The 20,044-nt window shown below is 45.3% G+C and overlaps 1 protein-coding gene across 1 annotated transcript in view; it reads right to left on the minus strand.

The window, feature by feature from the left end:
- Positions 1–16,581, minus strand: part of FAM107A (family with sequence similarity 107 member A) — a 95,644-nt gene extending 79,063 nt beyond the window's left edge. Inside the window, exon 1 of the mRNA XM_073644640.1 lies at positions 16,379–16,581. Coding sequence (XP_073500741.1) covers positions 16,379–16,460 — 82 coding nt within the window. The 5' untranslated portion in view covers positions 16,461–16,581. The remainder of the gene's footprint in view (positions 1–16,378) is intronic.
- Between the last annotated feature and the right edge of the window lie 3,463 nt (positions 16,582–20,044).

A 20,044-nucleotide genomic window follows, 5' to 3' on the forward strand; every position in this document is an offset into this window, starting at 1 on the left:
CTTACACGGTGGGAATACTGGATAGTCCCATGACGGTGGAACGCGGGGAGTTCAACTTCTTCCAGTTCCTCTGAATCTTCCCCTACGTCCGGTAGGTTTGGCATCCTGGACAGGGCGTCTGCGTTGGTATTGGAGCGCCCTGCCCGGTATTTGATTGTAAACTCATAGTTGGACAAGCGGGCCATCCATCTCTGCTCTAGGGCACCGAGTCTTGCAGTGTCCAGGTGTGTCAACGGGTTGTTATCCGTGTACACGGTGAACCGGGAAGCAGCAAGGTAGTGCTTAAAGCGTTCGGTGACTGCCCACACCACTGCCAGGAACTCTAGCTTAAATGAGCTGTAATTCTTAGGGTTTCTTTCGGTGGGTCGCAGTTTTCGGCTGGCGTAAGCAATTACCCGTTGCTTCCCCTGCTGGTTCTGGGACAGTACGGCTCCTAGCCCGATGTTACTGGCGTCGGTGTAGAGGATAAAGGGCTGGCTATAATCAGGGTACGCCAGGATTTCATCCCCCGTGAGGGCCATCTTCAGCTGGCGGAAGGACTCTTCTTCCAGCTTCTCCCATCTGAAGGGTGGCTTCTGGTTCTTGGCCTTCCTGGACTGGCCTATCAGGAGGTCCTGCATAGGAGCTGCCTTTTTGGTGAAACCGGGAATGAACCTTCGGTAGTAGCCTACCAACCCGAGGAACTGCCTCACTTCCTTTACGCTGGAGGGGCTTGGCCATTCCTTAATTGCGGTGATCTTATCAGGGTCGGGAGCCACTCCGTCAGCACTCACCACGTGTCCCAGGTACTGCACCTTTGGCTTCAGGAGGTGACACTTGGAAGGTTTCACCTTTAGGCCGTAACTTGCCAGAGCTTCAAACACTTCCGCCAGGTGCTTCAGGTGGTCCTCGTAGGTCTTGGAGTAGACGATGACATCGTCCAGGTATAACAGGACCGTCTCAAAGTTCCGGTGTCCCAGACAGCACTCCATCAATCGCTGGAAGGTTCCTGGTGCGTTGCAGAGTCCAAACGGCATGCAGGTAAACTCGCTAAGTCCCATCGGGGTGGTGAATGCGGTCTTCTCCCGATCCGCCTCTGCTACAGGAACCTGCCAGTACCCGCTAGTGAGATCCAAGGTGGAGAAGAAGTTAGCAGATTTTAAAGCAGCCAAAGACTCCTCTATTCTTGGTAAGGGGTACGCATCTTTGTGTGTGATACGGTTAATTTTCCGGTAATCTACACACATTCTCATGGTGTTGTCTTTCTTTTTGACCAAGACTAGTGGAGCTGCCCAGGGGCTACAGCTATCCCTGATTACCCCAGCCTCCTTCATGTCTCTAAGCATCCCCTTGGCGTGTTGGTAGTGTGCAGGGGGTACGGGCCGATACCTCTCTTTTATGGGAGGATGGTCTCCAGTGGGGATGTGGTGTTCTACCCCCTTGACTCGCCCGAAGTCTAACGGGTGTTTACTAAACACTCTCTCGTACTCTTGAACCACCCGGTAGACTCCCTGTTTCTGGTGGGAAGGAGTGGAGTCAGTACCCAAATGTAGTTGCTGACACCAATCCTCCATTATTTTCGTAGAGCCGTTACCTTCCTCCGGGTGAGATGGAGGCAAGGGTTCCACAGACTGTATAGAATTTTGGTTGATAGTATATAATTTGGCTAGCGTAGCATACCGGGGCAGGTATACTTCCCTTTTCCCAATATTTATTATGCGAACGGGTACCCTCCCATGGCGTACATCAACTACCCCCCGTGCTGTCAAAATGGTGGGCCTACTGTCTGAGTAGACTGGTTCTACCATGGCCTGGTAATCTCTACCTCTCAGACCAATAGCTGCCCGGCACCAAATCATCATTTCACTTTTCGGGGGCATGGCAATAGGGAAAGGGTCACACATTCTTACGCTACCAATCTCACCACCGGAGAGTTCCACCTGTTGCCGTCGCATCAGTGCCCGGATCTCTTTCTGGAGCACTCGCTGCTGGCCGGAGCTGGCGTTCTTGGCAACCTGCTGTAAAATGAAAATCACCTCTGCAAGACAATTTTCAATCACATTAGTTCCTAGAGTTATCTTTGGGTGACTCTCGCGCTTGTCAATGTCCACAATGATCAGTCCCTGTGCTGCCAGTTCGACTCTACCGATTTTAATGGTCATCTCTTTGAATCCGATCTGTGGCATGGGTTGACCATTGCTGGCGATGATACTCAAGTCGTCGTCAGGGTAGCGGGTTATATCCGAGTCATTCCAGTACTGCTTGAAGAGCACGTACGGGATGGTGGTGACCTGTGACCCGGTGTCCAGTAGGGCACTCATAGGGATGCCATCCAGTACCACAGGCAAGACTGGACGTCCTCCCACATATTTGTCGCGCCAGCTCGATGGGCCTGGTGATCTTTTTCCTGGGGGTTGGCCCTCTACCCCAGGTTGTGCCAGTTTAAAGGACAGTACCTTGCCATATGTCCGGGTTGATTGCAGCGGCGGCAGATGGGTTGTCCGTCCTCGTTGTATCGGTCGCTGGGTCTTCCTCTGGCGGTGGGGTCCTCCTTGGTCGACGCCACGGGATGTCCTCCGGTCCGGATGCCAGTTGGATCTTCCCTGGAGTGGAAACCTGTAAAGACTGCACAGTTCGGGTTAGCGCAGCAACGCTTTTAGCTAGCTCTTGGACCTGATGGTGCAGGTCTGGAGCCGGGTCATTGTTCAAAGCCTGCGCATCAGCCCCCACAGGCCCTGCCGACAAGGGCGCCGCCTCCTGGTGGTAAGTGATAGCTGGGCGCCTGTGGGTCACAACGCCACCCGGTGCCGGTTCTCGGAGCACCCGGATGGCTCTGTCCTTGAACTGTGCAAAGTCCAGATGAGGATCCTGTAAGGCTATGGCCCGCAACTGGGTTCGGTGGACATTGCAATATAGTCCCTCTATAAATTGTTCGGTCAACAGCCTGTCCTCGTTTCCCACGCTGTCGGGGTCGGTCTGCTTAATGGCTCTCAGGGCCTCTTGTAGGTTTAGTGCATAGTCCCTTATACTCTCATGTGCTCGCTGCTTGCACCCATAGAATCTAAGCTTAATCTCGGCTGAGGTGCGGGTATCAAAGGTGTCCCTCAGCCGGGTTAGTATCCCCGCGACAGTCCTCCTCCCAGGTGGCCAGGACTTTACCTCCCTTTGGGCTGCCCCGGTTAGTTGGGCCACCAGGATGCTCACTTTTTGCTCTTCTGTGAGGGGGTACACCTGGAAGAGGCTATCCAGCTTTTCTCTAAAGTCATTCAGGGTATGTGACTCCCCTGAGTATTGGGGTAGCCAGGCTGCTCCCAGGATATAGGGCATGGTGAAAGGCATGACTGCAGCAGCGGTGGCGCTGGCGGGGGTTGAGGCAGTGAAGCTCTCCTCCGTATCCGACATCTTTCTCCCCCCCTAGTGGACCGTGGCCTACCTTGCGATGATCCTCTTCCGTAGGCCGTGGCTCCGCAGTGGATCGTCAGGGTTGAGGACCTTCCGTCGCGCTCCTGTGACGTCAGCGTCTGCTGGGCTCCTTCCAGGACCTTACGCGACGACTGGACGTGAGGCGGGGCTTCAGTTCTCGCGCGCTTTCGGAGTCCACGCCCCTCTTCTTCCCGCGCGGCGTCTTCAAGATGGCGTCCAACGGCGGGAAAACTCCACGGAAGGCGGGAAGAAGGCAGAAGATGGCGCCGGATGGCGGGAAAACTTCGCGGATGGCGGGAAGAAGGTAGAAGATGGCGCTGGATGGCGGGAAACCTCCACGGATGGCGGGAATCTTCACCACTGGTAAGTTTGAACAGTCTTTTTCAGGCACGCAGTACCCGGTGGTTGCGGGCACGTAATCCTGCCGACTACGCCAAAAGTTGACGCACCCCTGGGCCTACTTGGTGTAGCGTTGCGCACGCGGGGACTACCCGGAGCCGGGCCTGTTGGGGGTAGTAGTCTCGTGGCGGCGACCCGGTCCGTGCCCAGGGAGTCAGACTAAGTGGCGGTATATTAGCAGTAGATGTAGGACGACTACGCCACCCGTTGAATGCAGCTATGGAGCTGCCGCTGCAGGGCAGACCGCTGAGGCCGGTGGTAGGATAGTGCAGCGTAGATGGTATAACCCCCAACGGGAGGGGTATGGCCTCAGGGCAGCCGACGTGGATGATGGGGGTAGCAGGAACCACTCAGAGACGATGCGGTGTAGTTCAGGGTCTTTACTGGTGACAAAGATAGACCCTCCCGGAGTACTGGCTAGCGGTCGGGGCCTGGTCAGTCCTTGAGCAGATGGGATTCCCCTTGGCCAGGCGGAGTTGTAGGCCTCCCCAACTAATTGTACTCTTCTGGCTTCCTTGCTAGAGGCGGGTAAAGGTAGCCCACGTCCCTGAGTGTACCGTGTGGTGCTCACCCATATGGCCGGTGACTCGGGGCCTTCTAGTGGCTTCCGCTCCACGACGGCGGTGCTGGTCCCACACGTGTGACCGTGCCTTCGGGTTTCTTGGCCAGAGGACCTGAAATCCCCTGCCGGGCGGTTTCTGCTACTGGGTCTGGGTTAATCCCCACAGCCTCGGACTCCGGGTCCGGTGGTAACTCTTCAATCAGGGCGAGCTCTTCAGCTGCCGCCCCTGATTCCTTTTAGCACTGCTCCCACAGAGCTCCTGATCTCTCTTTCCTATAGCTGCTTCTCTTCTTCTCAACTCTTCTTCTCCCTAACCCTGCCTCAGCCCCAGCTTTATATAGGGGAAGTTCTTCCCCTCCCAGGACTGGGCAGGAGGTGTGGCATGCATAGGATTCCTGACCAAGAGACCTCCCACCTGCTCTCAGACATAACATTGCTATTACTGTGGAGACCAGACCCCTGGGGTGCCACATAGGTGCTTCAGAAATTAAAACTTTTTCAAAATTCTTAAATTCTTCGAAACCACTTAAGAAAAAAATCCTTAAAAATTTCACCAAAAAGTAGTTTTTTGAAGCAGTTTCCACTTGAAAAAAAACTCAAGCAATAGAAAAACAGCGGCACTCACCAGATTTTCACGCTTTACTAAAATTTTACATCCCATAGATACACACTTACGCCGTGACGCTGTGAGCCAAGACCAAGGAATTAAAACAAAGCCGCAAAATCAGCCTTTTGCATGGATTTATATAGTGTGACCAAGTTGATAAGCACTTTCCAAGTGATGCTAAAATCACTTGGAAAGTGCTTGTCAACTCGCATGCGGAAATGCAAGTGAAGAACGCTTCATATCTGCATGTCCCTGGCAGGAAAAACGCATGTACAATCCGCATGTACAATCCGCATGCGTTTTTCCTGCCAGGGGAGATGCAGAAACGCCCAGGAAAAATCCTGAGCATTTCTGCATCGTGGGCACATAGCCTTTCAGCATTTTTGCAGCATTTTTTCACCCATTGAAAGCAATGGGTGGTGCAAAAACGCAGGAAAAAACGCAGGTATCGCGTTTTGCTGAATTTTTGGTGCCAAAACCTGATGAAGTTGAATCAGGTTATTTTTTTATGCACTAAATAAAGCATGAACAAGAAACAAATGTACCCTGACAAAAACGCAGAAAAAAAACGCAGCAAAAAACGCTGCAAAAACTCATCACAACCTGCTTTTTTGAGGTTGCTTTTTTACTGCCAAGAGAGCAGGTTTTGACTGCAGAAAAAAAAGCAGCAAAAACGCAAAGTGTGAACATAGCCAAAGAATTGACATGCTGCGGATTTAAAAAAAGCATCAGTTTTCCGATTCAGTCAGAGAAAAAAAACAAGTGTGTGCATGAGATTTCTGAAATCTCATAGTTTTTGCTGGTACTGTAAAAGACAGCTTTTAATTTGCATAAAAAAGCAGCAAAAACACAACAGGTGAACATAGCCTTATGAGATTCTGGTCTGACTTTTATCTTCATATCTAAGGGGTAACATTGCTCCTTGAAGAGAATAACAAGCCAAGCCTGGCATGTCAGAGTGAGGAGACTTATATGTCATGCAATGCTCCTCTGGGAAATTAAATATGCAAATTGACTCTTCAGAGAGGAAGAGTACTGCAACCCCTGGCATTATGGAATCACTGGGTTGTTTAATGTTGTTGAAAAAAAGCAGATCACAGACATGGCACAAAACTAAAGTCATTTCAAATGGCAACTTTAAGGCTTTAAGAAACACTAAAAGAAATCAAGATTAAAAATGTGGTACTCAGTAAGGGTAATTTTTTTCAGACCAAGCAGAGGGAAAAAAATATGGAATCACTCAATTCTGAGGAAAAAATAATAAAATCATGAAAAACAAACACACAAAAGAACGCTCCAATACATCACTAGTATTTTGTTGCACCATCTCTGGCTTTAATAACAGCTTGCAGTCTCTGAGGTATGGACTTAATGAGTGACAAACAGTACTCTTCATCAATCTGGCTCCAACTTTCTCTGATTGCTGTTGCCAGATCAGCTTTGCAGGTTGGAGCCTTGTCATGGACCATTTCTTCAATTTCCACCAAAGGTTTTCAATTGGATTGAGATCCGGACTATTTGCAAGCCATGACATTGACCTTATGTGTCTTTTTTCAAGGAATGTTTTCACAGTTTTTGCTCTATGGCAGGATGCATTATCATCTTGAAAAATGATGTCATCATCCCCAAACATGGGATAAGAAAACTGTCCAAAATATCAATGTAAACTTGGGCATTTATTGAAGATGTAATGACAGCCATCTCCCTAGTGCCTTTAACTGACATGCAGCCCCATATCATCAATGACTGTGGAAATTTGCATGTTCTCATCATGCAGTCATCTTTATAAATCTCATTGGAACGGCACCAAACAAAAGTTCCAGCATCATCACCTTGCCCAATGCAGATTCGCGATTTATCACTGAATATGACTTTCATCCAGTCATCCACAGTCCACGATTGCTTTTCCTTAGCCCATTGTAACCTTGTTTTTTTCTGTTTAGGTGTTAATGATGGCTTATGTTTAGCTTTTCTGTATGTAAATCCCATTTCCTTTAGGCGGTTTCTTACAGTTCAGTCACAGATATTGACTCGTTTCCTCCCATTCGTTCCTCATTTGTTTTGTTGTGCATTTCCTGTTTTGGAGACATATTGCTTTAAGTTTCCGGTCTTGACACTTTGATGTCTTCCTTGGTCTACCAGTATGCTTGCCTTTAACAACCTTCCCATGTTGTTTGTAATTGGTCCAGATTGTAGACACAGCTGAATGTGAACAACCAACATCTTTTGCAACATGGCGTGATGATTTACCTTCTTTTAAGAGTTTGATAATCCTCTCCTTTGTTTCAATTGACATCTCTCGTGTTGGAGCCATGATTCATGTCAGTCCACTTGGTGCAACAGCTCTCCAAGGTGTGATCACTCCTTTTTAGATGCAGACTAACGAGCAGATCTAATTTGATGCAGGTGTTAGTTTTGGAAATGAAAATTTACAGGGTGATTACATAATTTTTTCCTCAGAATTGAGTAATTCCATAATTTTTTCCCTCTGCTTGGTCTGAAAAAAATTACCCTGAGTACCACATTTTTAATCTTGATTTTTTTTAGTGTTTTTTAAAGCCCTAAAGTTGCCATTTGAAATGACTTTAGTTTTGTGTCATGTCTGTGATCTGCTTTTTTTCAACAACATTAAACAACTGAATGAACATCCTCTGAGCCTGGTGATTCCATAATTTTTGCCAGGGGTTGTAGAACTCTAGTGCCACTAGTCAATAGCGACCCTTTAACGAGCCTTGCCACATTACTTAGGATAAAAGTCAAACCAAAATCTCAATTTGCAGACACTGTGTTTCAGGATATAGCCCCTCCTAAAGTGCAATTTTATCCAAAGAAATTTGGCTAGGCTCAGTAAAGGGTTGATATTGACTTTTAGGATTCCTACTTCCTCTCTGAAGAGACAATTTACATATTTAATTTCCTAGTGGAATATTGTATGGCCGATAAGTCTCCTTACACTGGCATGTTACTCTTCAGAGTGAACGGAGCCTTAGGTGATCAACATCCTACAAAAAAAGGCAGGTTGCTCAAAAGTAAAGATCAAAAGAATGAAGTTACTGAGCCACTGGAGTAAAACTGCATTGCTTTTACTGTTTTCTAAAGTGTCAGTCAATCCACCGGCTTTCAAGGGAAATGCTGCACTTAGATGAGGCCACCTAAGACTTGCAGCATAGTATAGGGTGCCTGGGAACTCCGCTGTGCAGGGAGAACTTATAAGTAATGCAGAGTTACACCACAGTGGTCACCGGTCACTGATCATGAAGTGATGACATATATTAGTACAATGCCATCACATTATAAGATGGGAATACCCCTTTAAGAAAAAGAATCAGATTTAGCCCGGATTAGATTGTTGTGAACTATAATTTTTGGTTGTTGCCGTAATACTCGTCTATGGAGGAACAATGCTGCAGTAGAGAAATGGCCAAAGTAACGACCATACAGTATATTTCAGATAATGAGAAGCCGAGCGAGTGGAAATGAAGCTGTTTTCTGTGTACTTAGTTTGCCATAGCTAATTATAAAGCTCTTCAGGGAGTCCTTCTGAGCCACTTATGTAGGTGTACAAAAGAAAAGTAGGTTTTCCAAGAAAATATATTTCCAAATGTTAAGTTCTATCAGTTGCGACACATTTCATCAGCAAATTACATTAGGGTTCTTAATAGTCAAGATACCCAAGAATTAATAAGTAACTGAGGGTCCCTATTGTCCTCTGAAGTGTCAAAGGGGTCTTTCCCTGTATCCAGCATGCAGCGTGAGTGGGTGGTCACGTGAATGCACAGCTACGATTTGCAAACTTGCGGTCACGTGCCGACTAGATTCTTGCGCTTCTCTCAATGATGAAGAGCAGGAGGATCTTTTTTTAAAACCCCTTTAATATTACCAGCTACTATCAGTGCCCCCATAACATTGATAGCAACATTCATTGTCCTTATAACATGGTCAACTGCAGAGAGTGCTTCCATAAAAATGTCAGCTACTACTAGTGCGCCATAATAATTCCACCAATAGGCAATGCCATTGTAACATTGCCAGCCAGTCAGTGCCTCCATAGTATTGTCAGCTACTATTAGTCCCCCTATAATATTGCCAGCCACACACAGTGCCTCCATAGTATTGTCAGCTACTATTAGTCCCCGTACAATATTGCCAGCCACAGACAGTGCCTCCATAGTATTGTCAGCTACTATTAGGCTATGTTCCCACATGTGTTTTTTTTCAGTCAGAAATCTGCAGCAAATCTGATCTCTGGAAGGAAATAAGCTGCGTCAATCTGCAGGTTTTGCTGCGTTTTTTCTGAGTTTTTTTCACTATCCTTCTGTCTCTATTTATGAATGTACATAACGTTCTGTGAAAAAAAAAAAAACATTCTATTTTGCCATCAAAAACGCTTAAAAAATTTACCTGCGTTTTTTTGGTGCATTTTTTCAGCATTTTTTTCACCACCTATTACTTCCTATGGGTGAAAAAACGCTGAAAGAAGTGACATGCTCTATTTTCCAAGAACACAACCAAGGCACAAAATATGCAGCAAAAAATAAAACACAAGATGTGGGAATAGAGAATTCTGGTTTCTCATAGACTTTGCTGGTACTACAAAACGCAGCTGAAAATTTGCATAAAAATCTGCAGCAAAATAAGCTGCAAAATACAACGTGTGGGACCATAGCCTTAGTCTTCCTATAACATTGGCAGCCATGGTCAGTGACTCCATAGTATTATCAGCTACTATTAGTCTCCCCATAACATTGTCAGCCACAGTCAGTGCCTCCATAGTATTGTCAGCTACTATTATTCCCCCTATAACATTGCCAGCCACAGTCAATGCCTCAATAGTATTGCACCTACTATTAGTCTCCCTATAACATTGTCAGCCAGTCAGTGCCTCCATAGTATTGCCAGTACTATTAGTCCTCCTATAACATTGCCAGGCACAGTCAGTGCCGCCATAATATTGTCAGCTACTATTATTCCTCCTATAACATTGCCTGCCACAGTCAGTGCCTCCATAGTATTGCACCTAGTATTAGTCTCCCTATAACAATGTCAGCTAGTCAGTGCGCCTCTATAGTATTGCCAGGATTATTAGTGCCCCTATAACATTTCCAGGTACAGTCAGTGTCGCCATATTATTATCAGCTACTACTAGTCCCCCTATAACATTGCCAATCACAGTCAGTGCCTCCATAGTATTGCACCTACTACTAGTCTCCCTATAAAATTGTCAACACTGGCAAATCCTCCATAATAATGTCACCTAATATAGCAAGGCACTTCCAGCTCCTCTATGACAAAGCAAACAGTCCTGGCATTGTACCAGCTCTGTGTGTATATGCCATAAATGTTGGGGGGGGGGGGGGCATTTGGAAACAAGCTGTTACAAACAATCCTAATATAATTATAACCTTATAACTGATGCATAACTTGCAGAAAATTCAGATCCGGTGCCATTTTACAGACTTTATATGCGGCTCATTAGAATGTCACATAGATGGAAAGAAAATACTGGAATTAAACTAAACAGGTTGTTTTATCCAAAGAGGGAGGAAAACAAGAAAGGAACGGTCTGAGACTTTGCAGCTCTCGTCAGCGACAGATGGGCCCATGAAACACATCACATTAGTGAATTAGAATGTAGCTGAAGATCAGATATGACAAATTCCAACCACACCGGAGCTTCATTATAACCGGACAGTATCCTGACCGCTCTGAATGATGAGGGTCTTTCTCATATTAAAATGATTACATATTTTAGGGCTTAGTTGTAAGGAGCCTGAATTGGGGATAGGGAGGATGTATTTGGCTTTTAATCCCTTTCATCTCTCCGAGTGTATTATCCGATCATTCCTGCTTGTAAACGGAGTCATTCCTATCATAATGTATATTAGGAAAATGCTGATAATTCTAGTCTTACCAGCGAGGTCTGCAGAACATTGGATATAACAGATGGTGTCAAGCTACATGTCTCATTACAGATAACCATTTTAGAGGAGTTGTCAGGACTGAACTGCTCACAACTTATCTGTAGGATGGGTCTTCAATATGAGATTGCTGAGGGGGCGACACCTGGAACCCCCAGTAATCAGCTGAAATCTGTTCTGGAAAAGAGCAGTTCAGTATATTTTTTAGTAGACTGCTGCTATATAAAGTGAATAGGATCTGATCTGCAGTGCCCCGAAGCAGCCACTAAGCAATGGGTGGCGCTGCTGCGCTCCATCGCATACATCGCTTATACCTGTTCACTGCTGGAGCAGATTTCATCTGATCAGTGGGGGTGCCGGACCCCCACTGACATCATATGTATAAGTCATCTACAATTCAGTTGCAGGCCACCCCATTATTAAGAATGCCACCTTGCCACAGCAAAAATGGAGTAATAGCTGCCCATGTAATAGCCTAGTGGCCCACGGGCACCAAAGTCAGAAAAGTCCGGTCCTGGTTAACGCAGGGAGTGGTTCCCCTTCTATGATGTTCATGTTCCCTTCCAGGGATCTGCGACCAGTCATATATGTGTTGTGACTATGGACCAACAACATTTAAAGGGATTTTCCCACAAACAAAGTTCATTTTAATCAATAGATCTTGGAATAATAATAATTTTCACAATTGGATGTGTTTAAATAAAATGTTCCTGTGCTGAGATAATCTTATAAATGTGCCCCTGCTGTGTACTGTGTAATGGCTGTGTCTGACCGTGCAGGAACATGGTCTGATCATACCACAGCTCCTGGGCAGGGGAAGAAGAAGCAAAAGAGAGGATCCAGACATTACAGTATGGGATCGTAAATAATTCTTTCTTTCAGGTAAAACATTTTTTAACCCTTTTAAAGCCTGGGGCGTATTAGTACGTATTAGTGATTATTACAGCTGACATGTGCCCGCAACAGCCGTGGGTGGAATCGCGATCCACCCGCAGCTGTTAACCAGTTAAATGCCGCTGTCAATCTCTGACAGCGGTATTTAACAGCGCCACGCCGGAAGCGCGGCACTTACCCCGCCCATCGGTGACCCCGTCACGTGATTGCAGGTCACTGATGGGTGGGCATGACAATCCTGGGTCTGCAGCAGACCCCAGTGGTTGTCATGTAATGATGGTCAGCGCTAGTGGTCGGCACTCATAGCACAGGAGCATTTCTGCTACATAGAGGTGATCTGCTCATCACCTCTATGTAGCAGAGGCGATCAGACAGTTGCTGCTTCTAGTCTCCTATGGAGACTATAGAAGCAAGCAAAAAGTGTAAAAAAAATGTTTTTAAAAATATTAAAAAAATCTAAAAGTTTAAATCACCCCCCTTTCGCCCCATTCAAAATAAAATAATAAAAAAAAAACAACACATACACATATTTGGTATCGCCGCGTTCAGAATCGCCCGATCTATCAATATAAAAAAAGAATTAATCCAAACGGTAAACGGCGTAACAAAAAAAAAAATTCTAAACACCAGAATCACGTTTTTTAGTCGCCGCAACATTACAATAAAATGCAATAACGGGCGATCAAAACATCGGATCTACCCCAAAATGGTATCAATAAAAACTTCAGCTCGGCTCGCAAAAAATAAGCCCTCACCCAGCCCCAGATCCTGAAAAATGGAGACGCTACGGGTCTCAGACAATGGCGCCATTTATTTTTTTTCTAGCAAATTTGGATTTTTTTTTCACCACTTAAATAAAAAAGAACCTATACATGTTTGGTGTCTACAAACTCATAGTGACCTGGAGAATAATAATGGCAGGTCAGTTTTAGCATTCAGTGAACGTGATAAAAAAAAAAAAAAAAAAACATCTGTGCTATTGCACTTTTTTTGCAATTTCACCGCACTTGGAATTTTTTTCCCATTTTCCCGTACACGATATAGTAAAACCAGTAATGTCGTTCAAAAGTACAACTCGTCCCGCAAAAAATAATCCCTCACACGGCCATATTGCCCAAAAAATAAAAACGCTATGGCTCTGGGAACAAGGGGAGCAAAAAACGAAAATGCAAAAACGGAAAATCCCAGGGTCCTTAAGGGGTTAAAAACAGGCAGGGAAATGTTTTATCTCACAAAAAGAATCAGCTGTGATCCCCTGCCGTAATGTCTGTATACTCTTTTGCTTCCTCCCCTGCCCAGGAGCTGTGGTATGATCAGACCATGTTCCTGTACGGTAAGACACAGCCATTACACAGTACACAGCAGCGGCACATTTATAAGATTATCTCAGCACAGGAACATTTCATTTAAAAACATCCAATTGTGGAAATTATTATTATTCCAAGATCAATTGATTTAAATGAACTTTAGTTTGTGGGAGAACCCCTTTAAGGCTTATATGGCTACCTGGTCATATGGATGACTACACAGATTATCGCATAGCTCAGTGGTCAGGATCATGAAACACAAGAAACTTTCTCTACTATTCAACTTTCAAAAGTCAGCATAGGCCCCACATTTTTCCAGTGCACCATTATCACAGCTCTACTAATTAACTGATTTGGGCATTTAATAGATTTTATTTTACATATTTGAATGTAGTTTTGGCCAAAAATTATTTTTACAATTGGGTTTCATTAAAAATTTTGGACGGTTTACCTTCCATAGCCTCTGAGTTGCATTAGACCAACTAATCAAAAGAGGAGCTGGAGATGTGGGTAGACAGGAGGAGGTTCACAGAGCTCCCGGATGGTGACTATGGAAAACTCACCTGTCTGCTAGAGATGAGCGAACCCGAACTTTAAAGTTTAGAGTTCGTACTGGACACTTAGTGTTAGGTGCTGAACTCCGAACACGGACTTCACCCTGAATGTTCGGAGTTCAGGGGTAAGGAAGGAAGGAGAGAGACAACGACAGAATTTTTCAGCTCCGAAGTTCGAGTCCCTATACATTTCAATGGGGTTCTGTTTCAAGTTCAAATTCGGGTTAAGTTCTGGTACCCAAAGCAAACTTTGGACCTACAGTTCAGTCGGGTACCAGAACACGAATTTCCACGGGTCCGCTCATCTCTGCTGGCTGCTGAATCGGGGACGGTGGTGGGGGGGTGTAGGGAATCGATTCGCTCATCTCTAATTTTTAGCTGAATCACCCATTTAAAAAAAATAGCCCACTTAGGTGTTCATATCCTTTAAAAAGGCTATCTACTACTATGCCTCAATATCAGATATGTGGGGGTCTGACACTCAGCACCGCCAACGATCTACTATTTGCAGTGCCGTATGTAACGTGTAGTGGCCGTTTTCAGGTACTGCAGCTCACAGCTGACTGAAATGAGCTGCAGTACCTGAGAACGGCCACTACACAGTGAAGGGCGCTGTGCTGTCCAGTTCACTGTTTACATCCAAAGGATAGGCCAATAGTATCTAAGTAGTAGACAACCCCTATGGTAAACAGGACATTCAGACTTTGGCATTTCTAACTCTTGCATTATCTCTTTAATTAACCATCAAAAACAAATGTTTATCTTGGCCTAGATGAAATCATTGATAAACGGACAGCAATAAAATACAATAAAGGAATACCCAGGTCTATTTCACAACTTATTTCCCATCCAGCGCTCCGGGAGCAGTAAACATATAACCTGATACAACTCCAGCTCCGAGCATCTGATGTGAGCAGCGTGTCACTGTAAAGCAATGACCCAGTGAGTTCAGGACAATGAAGAATACACCGAGTGTCATTTCAGATGAAGAAAGAACTTAAGTAAGATGTTTACTGCAGAATTATCCATATAAGAAGCAACCAGAACTGAACCAACATAAATACTAGAACTAATGCGAGGAAGATATACAGAGATTACAGAACAAACATATCTGGTGCCAATATAAGCAGAGCCGGGAACCCTGAGACAGGTGAGGTCCTCATCCTCTGGCGACCGAGGTCTGGGCAGGAAAACAGGGGTGAGCAAATTCCTCTGGATTTCAGAAGTTAAAATGGCGATCCTTTAGTAGCTAAGAGACCACGAATCAATAACCCAAAAAGTTCAGTGTCAGCGACACATTTTTGGTTACGTAATGATCAAATCAGTCATAGACTAAAGGGTCATTACCATCTTGGTGGAGGCAAATTGGGGGTCTCCAAAAATGAGTGGTCATCTACGAGTTTGGTTATCTTCATTTTAGCAACTCATATATTTTTTTTAACGGCCTTTGGCTCAATCTCGAGCCATGGCGACTTGATGGATGAATGATCTGTAGGAAGATCGATCTTGTGCAAGCCTAGATAGGTCCACCAGGGTCTTCTCCACCGTTATCTTGATTGTATCAAACCATCGGATACCCTTATGTAGAAGCTGATTTATCTTTCATTTTGATCATTTTTTTTTAAGAAAACTTTGGATTTTAGGCATTTTTATTTTGGTGACAAATATATTATGGCTGTTGTGGCATTTTGTTGCTAGTTTTTTTCAGTCCCTCTCATTTTTGGTGTTTGCTTGACAAGTTGAGCATAGTTTTTATTATATAGAAGATTTAGTCTAATTAATCATTTGCAGCTTTTCAAAATGTACTTTGAAAGGAATAGGGTCTGATGCTTGGTTGACCTCAGGTATATTATGATGAAATATACAGTATACTTGTCATATAAATATATATATAGAGCGAGATATGGGGATATCATTACCCTCCGCTGCTCTATCTCTGACGATATATATATATATAGATATATATATATATAAATATATATATATACACACACAGTAGGGATTTCACTTGCCCTATAAATAATAATGAATCTGCCATGGTAATGATCACAATGATATAACATCGGTTTGTACCGGTGATGGCGGCGGACCTCACGGTGAGCTACTTTTCGCCTCTCCTAAAATTGCCAAGTACTTGTCACAACTTCAATCAAAAAACGAGTCAAGTTTTGAAAACTTTTCGAACTTTGTATACAGTAATAAACAACTGATACAGAAGGAAATCCTGCTTGTATATCCGTAAAACAACGGCTCCAGATAGGATTTCCATATACCCACCTGTGATACACGCCAAGCTGTGACACATGCCCGACACTCACTGAACCAAGAATTCTACTTTTCCAGACTCCTGAATGGCAAATGTAGCAATATGGGAATAGAGGATGCAGTGTGGGAAAAGCTGGGTGACAGCCTGGAATGAAGCCGACACAGATGGAATAGAAAAGTATTATCTCTGGTTACTTATTTTTCTGCCCAGATTCATTGTTTGCACAAAGTAGCAAATATTGATCCCAGCAGATACATTGTATAAGAGTAATCTCTGCTTCTCCACCTGTTGTGGAATCACAGTTTCCAGCCAGAAGCCCTGGTATTATAAGCTGCTGCAGAACCTCTTGCCTTCTAAGCTGTGGATCACCACCTTGCTCCTGGGCTGCGTACTAAGGGGATGCTCTGCAGCTGCACCACTGCACACGTCCCAGATTGTGAGCGGAATACAGAATAAAGCCCCCGCTTACCAGACTTGACCAGCATGGCCCTGTGCATCCCGGTGCCCGCGGTATCAGGGACCCTCACCCGGTCAAACCACCTCTGTGACATGAGTGCGCCCCCTGCTGTCCAGCCCGCACACACCGAGCCGCGCTGCAGCCGCCGGGGATCTGCAGAGCGCTCACTCGTCCGCGGCGTTTTCTATGAGAGCAGCAGTCATGTGACCTGTGCCTGTTCTGTATTGTGCCGGAGCCTCCCCTGCTGACAGCATCCTCCCTGTATCACAGCCCACACAATCTGCAGAGCATCGCACCCACCAACTTTATGCATTCTTCATCCTACAGGATCCTGCAGAACTGGAGCAAAGGAGCCAGGATGATGGGGTTATTCATGGTGCTGCAAACAATGCTATAGACATTGGATCACAAACTAAAGGGGCTGCCCACCAGGCTGCAATACAGTTTGCTGCACATTATGTATGTATACTATATATATATATATAGTATATACAGTACACATACATACCCTGTGTATGTATATATATATATATATATATATATATATATATATATATATACACTGCTCAAAAAAATAAAGGGAACACTCAAATAACACATCCTAGATCTGAATGAATGAAATATTCTCATTGAATACTTTGTTCTGTACAAAGTTGAATGTGCTGACAACAAAATCACACAAAAATCATCAATGGAAATCTAATTTATTAACCAATGGAGGCCTGGATTGGGAGTCACCCCCAAAATTAGAGTGGAAAAACACACTACAGGCTGATCCAACTTTGATGTAATGTCCTTAAAACAAGTCAAAATGAGGCTCAGTATTGTGTGTGGCCTCCACGTGCCTGTATGACCTCCCTACAATGCCTGGGCATGCTCCTGATGAGGCTCAGTATTGTGTGTGGCCTCCACGTGCCTGTATGACCTCCCTACAACGCCTGGGCATGCTCCTGATGAGGTTGCGGATGGTCTCCTGTGGGATCTTCTCCCAGACCTGGACTAAAGCATCCACCAACTCCTGGACAGTCTGTGGTGCAACGTGACGTTGGTGGATGGAGCGAGACATGATGTCCCAGATGTGCTCAATCGGATTCAGGTCTGGGGAATGGATGGGCCAGTCCATAGCTTCAATGCCCTCATCTTGCAGGAACTGCTGACACACTCCAGCCACATGAGGTCTGGCATTGTTCTACATTAGGGGGAACCCAGGACCAACCGCACCAGCATATGGTCTCACAAGGGGTCTGAGGATCTCATCTCGGTACCTAATGGCAGTCAGGCTACCTCTGGCGAGCACATGGAGGGCTGTGCGGCCCTCCAAAGAAATGCCACCCCACACCATTACTGACCCAATGCCAAACCGGTCATGCTGAAGGATGTTGCAGGCAGCAGATCGATCTCCACGGCGTCTCCAGACTCTGTCACGTCTGTCACATGTGCTCAGTGTGAACCTGCTTTCAACTGTGAAGAGCACAGAGTGCCAGTGGTGACTTTGCCAATCCTGGTGTTCTGTGGCAAATGCCAAACGTCCTGCACGGTGTCGGGCTGTGAGCACAACCCCCATCTGCGGACGTCGGGCCCTCTTACCACCCTCATGGAGTCGGTTTCTAACCGTTTGTGCAAAAACATGCACATTTGTGGCCTGTTGGAGGTCATTTTGCAGAACTCTGGTATTGCTCCTTCTGTTCCTCCTTGCACAAAGGCGGAAGTGGCATTCCTGCTGCTGGGTTGTTGCCCTCCTATGGTCACCTCCACGTCTCCTGGTGTACTGGCTTGTCTCCTGGTAGCGCCTCCAGCCTCTGGACACTACGCTGACAGACACAGCAAACCTTGCCACAGCTCACCTTCTTGCCACAGCTCGCATTGATGTGCCATCCTGGATGAGCTGCACTACCTGAGCAACTTCTGTGGGTTGCAGAGTCCGTCTCATGCTACCACGAGTGTGAAAGCACAACCAACATTCAAAAGTGACCAAAACATCAGCCAGAAAGCATTGGTACTGAGATGTGGTCTGTGGTCTCCACCTGCAGAACCACTCCTTTATTGAGGGTGTCTTGATAATTGCCAATAATTTCCATCTATTGTCTATTCAATTTGCACAACAGCATGTGAAATTGATTGTCAATCAGTGTTGCTTCCTAAGTGGACAGTTTGATTTCACAGAAGTTTGATTTACTTGGAGTTATATTCTGTTGTTTAAGTGTTCCCTTTATTTTTTTGAGCAGTGTATATATATATATATATATATATATATATATATATATATATATATATATATATATACACAGTGCCTACAAGTAGTATTCAACCCCCTGCAGATTTAGCTGGTTTGATAAGATGCAAATAAGTTAGAGCCTTCAAACTGCAAACGAGAGTAGGTTTTATGAACAGAAGCATAAATCTTACAAACCAAAAAGTTATGTTGCTCAGTTGAATTTTATTAAATTTTAAACATAAAAGTGTGGGTCAATTATTATACAACCCCTATGTTTAATATTTTGTGGAATAACCCTTGTTTGCAATTACAGCTAATAATCGTCTTTTATAAGACCTGATCAGGCCAGCACAGGTCTGTGGACTTATCTTGGCCCACTCCTCCATGCAGATCTTCTCCAAGTTATCTAGGTTCTTTTGGTGTCTCATGTGGACTTTATTCTTGAGCTCCTTCCACAAGTTTTCAATTGGGTTAAGGTCAGGAGACTGACTAGGCCACTCCAACACCTTGACTTTTTCCCTATTGAACCAGGCCTTGGTTTTCTTGGCTGTGTGCTTTGGGTCGTTGTCTTGTTGGAAGATGAAATTACGACCCATCTTAAGATCCTTGATGGAGGAGCGGAGGTTCTTGGCCAAAATCTCCAGGTAGGCCGTGCTATCCATCTTCCCATGGATGCGGACCAGATGGCCAGGCCCCTTGGCAGAGAAACAGCCCCACAGCATGATGCTGCCACCACCATGCTTGACTGTAGGGATGGTATTCTTGGGGTCATATGCAGTGCCATCCAGTCTCCAAACGTCACGTGTGTGGTTGGCACCAAAGATCTCGATCTTGGTCTCATCAGACCATAGAACCTTGAACCAGTCTGTCTCAGAGTCCTCCAAGTGATCATGAGCAAACTGTAGACGAGCCTTGACATGACGCTTTGAAAGTAAAGGTACCTTACGGGCTCGTCTGGAACGGAGACCATTGCGGTGGAGTACGTTACTTATGGTATTGACTGAAACCAATGTCCCCACTGCCATGAGATCTTCCCGGAGCTCCTTCCTTGTTGTCCTTGGGTTAGCCTTGACTCTTCGGACAAGCCTGGCCTCGGCACGGGAGGACACTTTCAAAGGCTGTCCTGGCCGTGGAAGGCTAACAGTAGTTCCATAAGCCTTCCACTTACGGATGATGCTCCCAACAGTGGAGACAGGTAGGCCCAACTTCTTGGAAAGGGTTTTGTACCCCTTGCCAGCCTTGTGACCCTCCACGATCTTGTCTCTGATGGCCTTGGAATGCTCCTTTGTCTTTCCCATGTTGACCATGTCTGAGTGCTGTTCACAAGTTTGGGGAGGGTCTTAAATAGTCAGAAAAGGCTGGCAAAAGAGATCTTTAATCCACACATGTGAAGCTCATTATTCTTGGTGCCTGAACTACTTCTTAATACTTTAGGGGGACCAAACAGAATTCTTGTGGTTTGA

Source organism: Phyllobates terribilis, unplaced genomic scaffold, assembly GCF_046119375.1.
Source record: "Phyllobates terribilis strain yellow unplaced genomic scaffold, ASM4611937v1 Scaffold_8__6_contigs__length_399053987, whole genome shotgun sequence".
NCBI lineage: Eukaryota > Metazoa > Chordata > Amphibia > Anura > Dendrobatidae > Phyllobates > Phyllobates terribilis.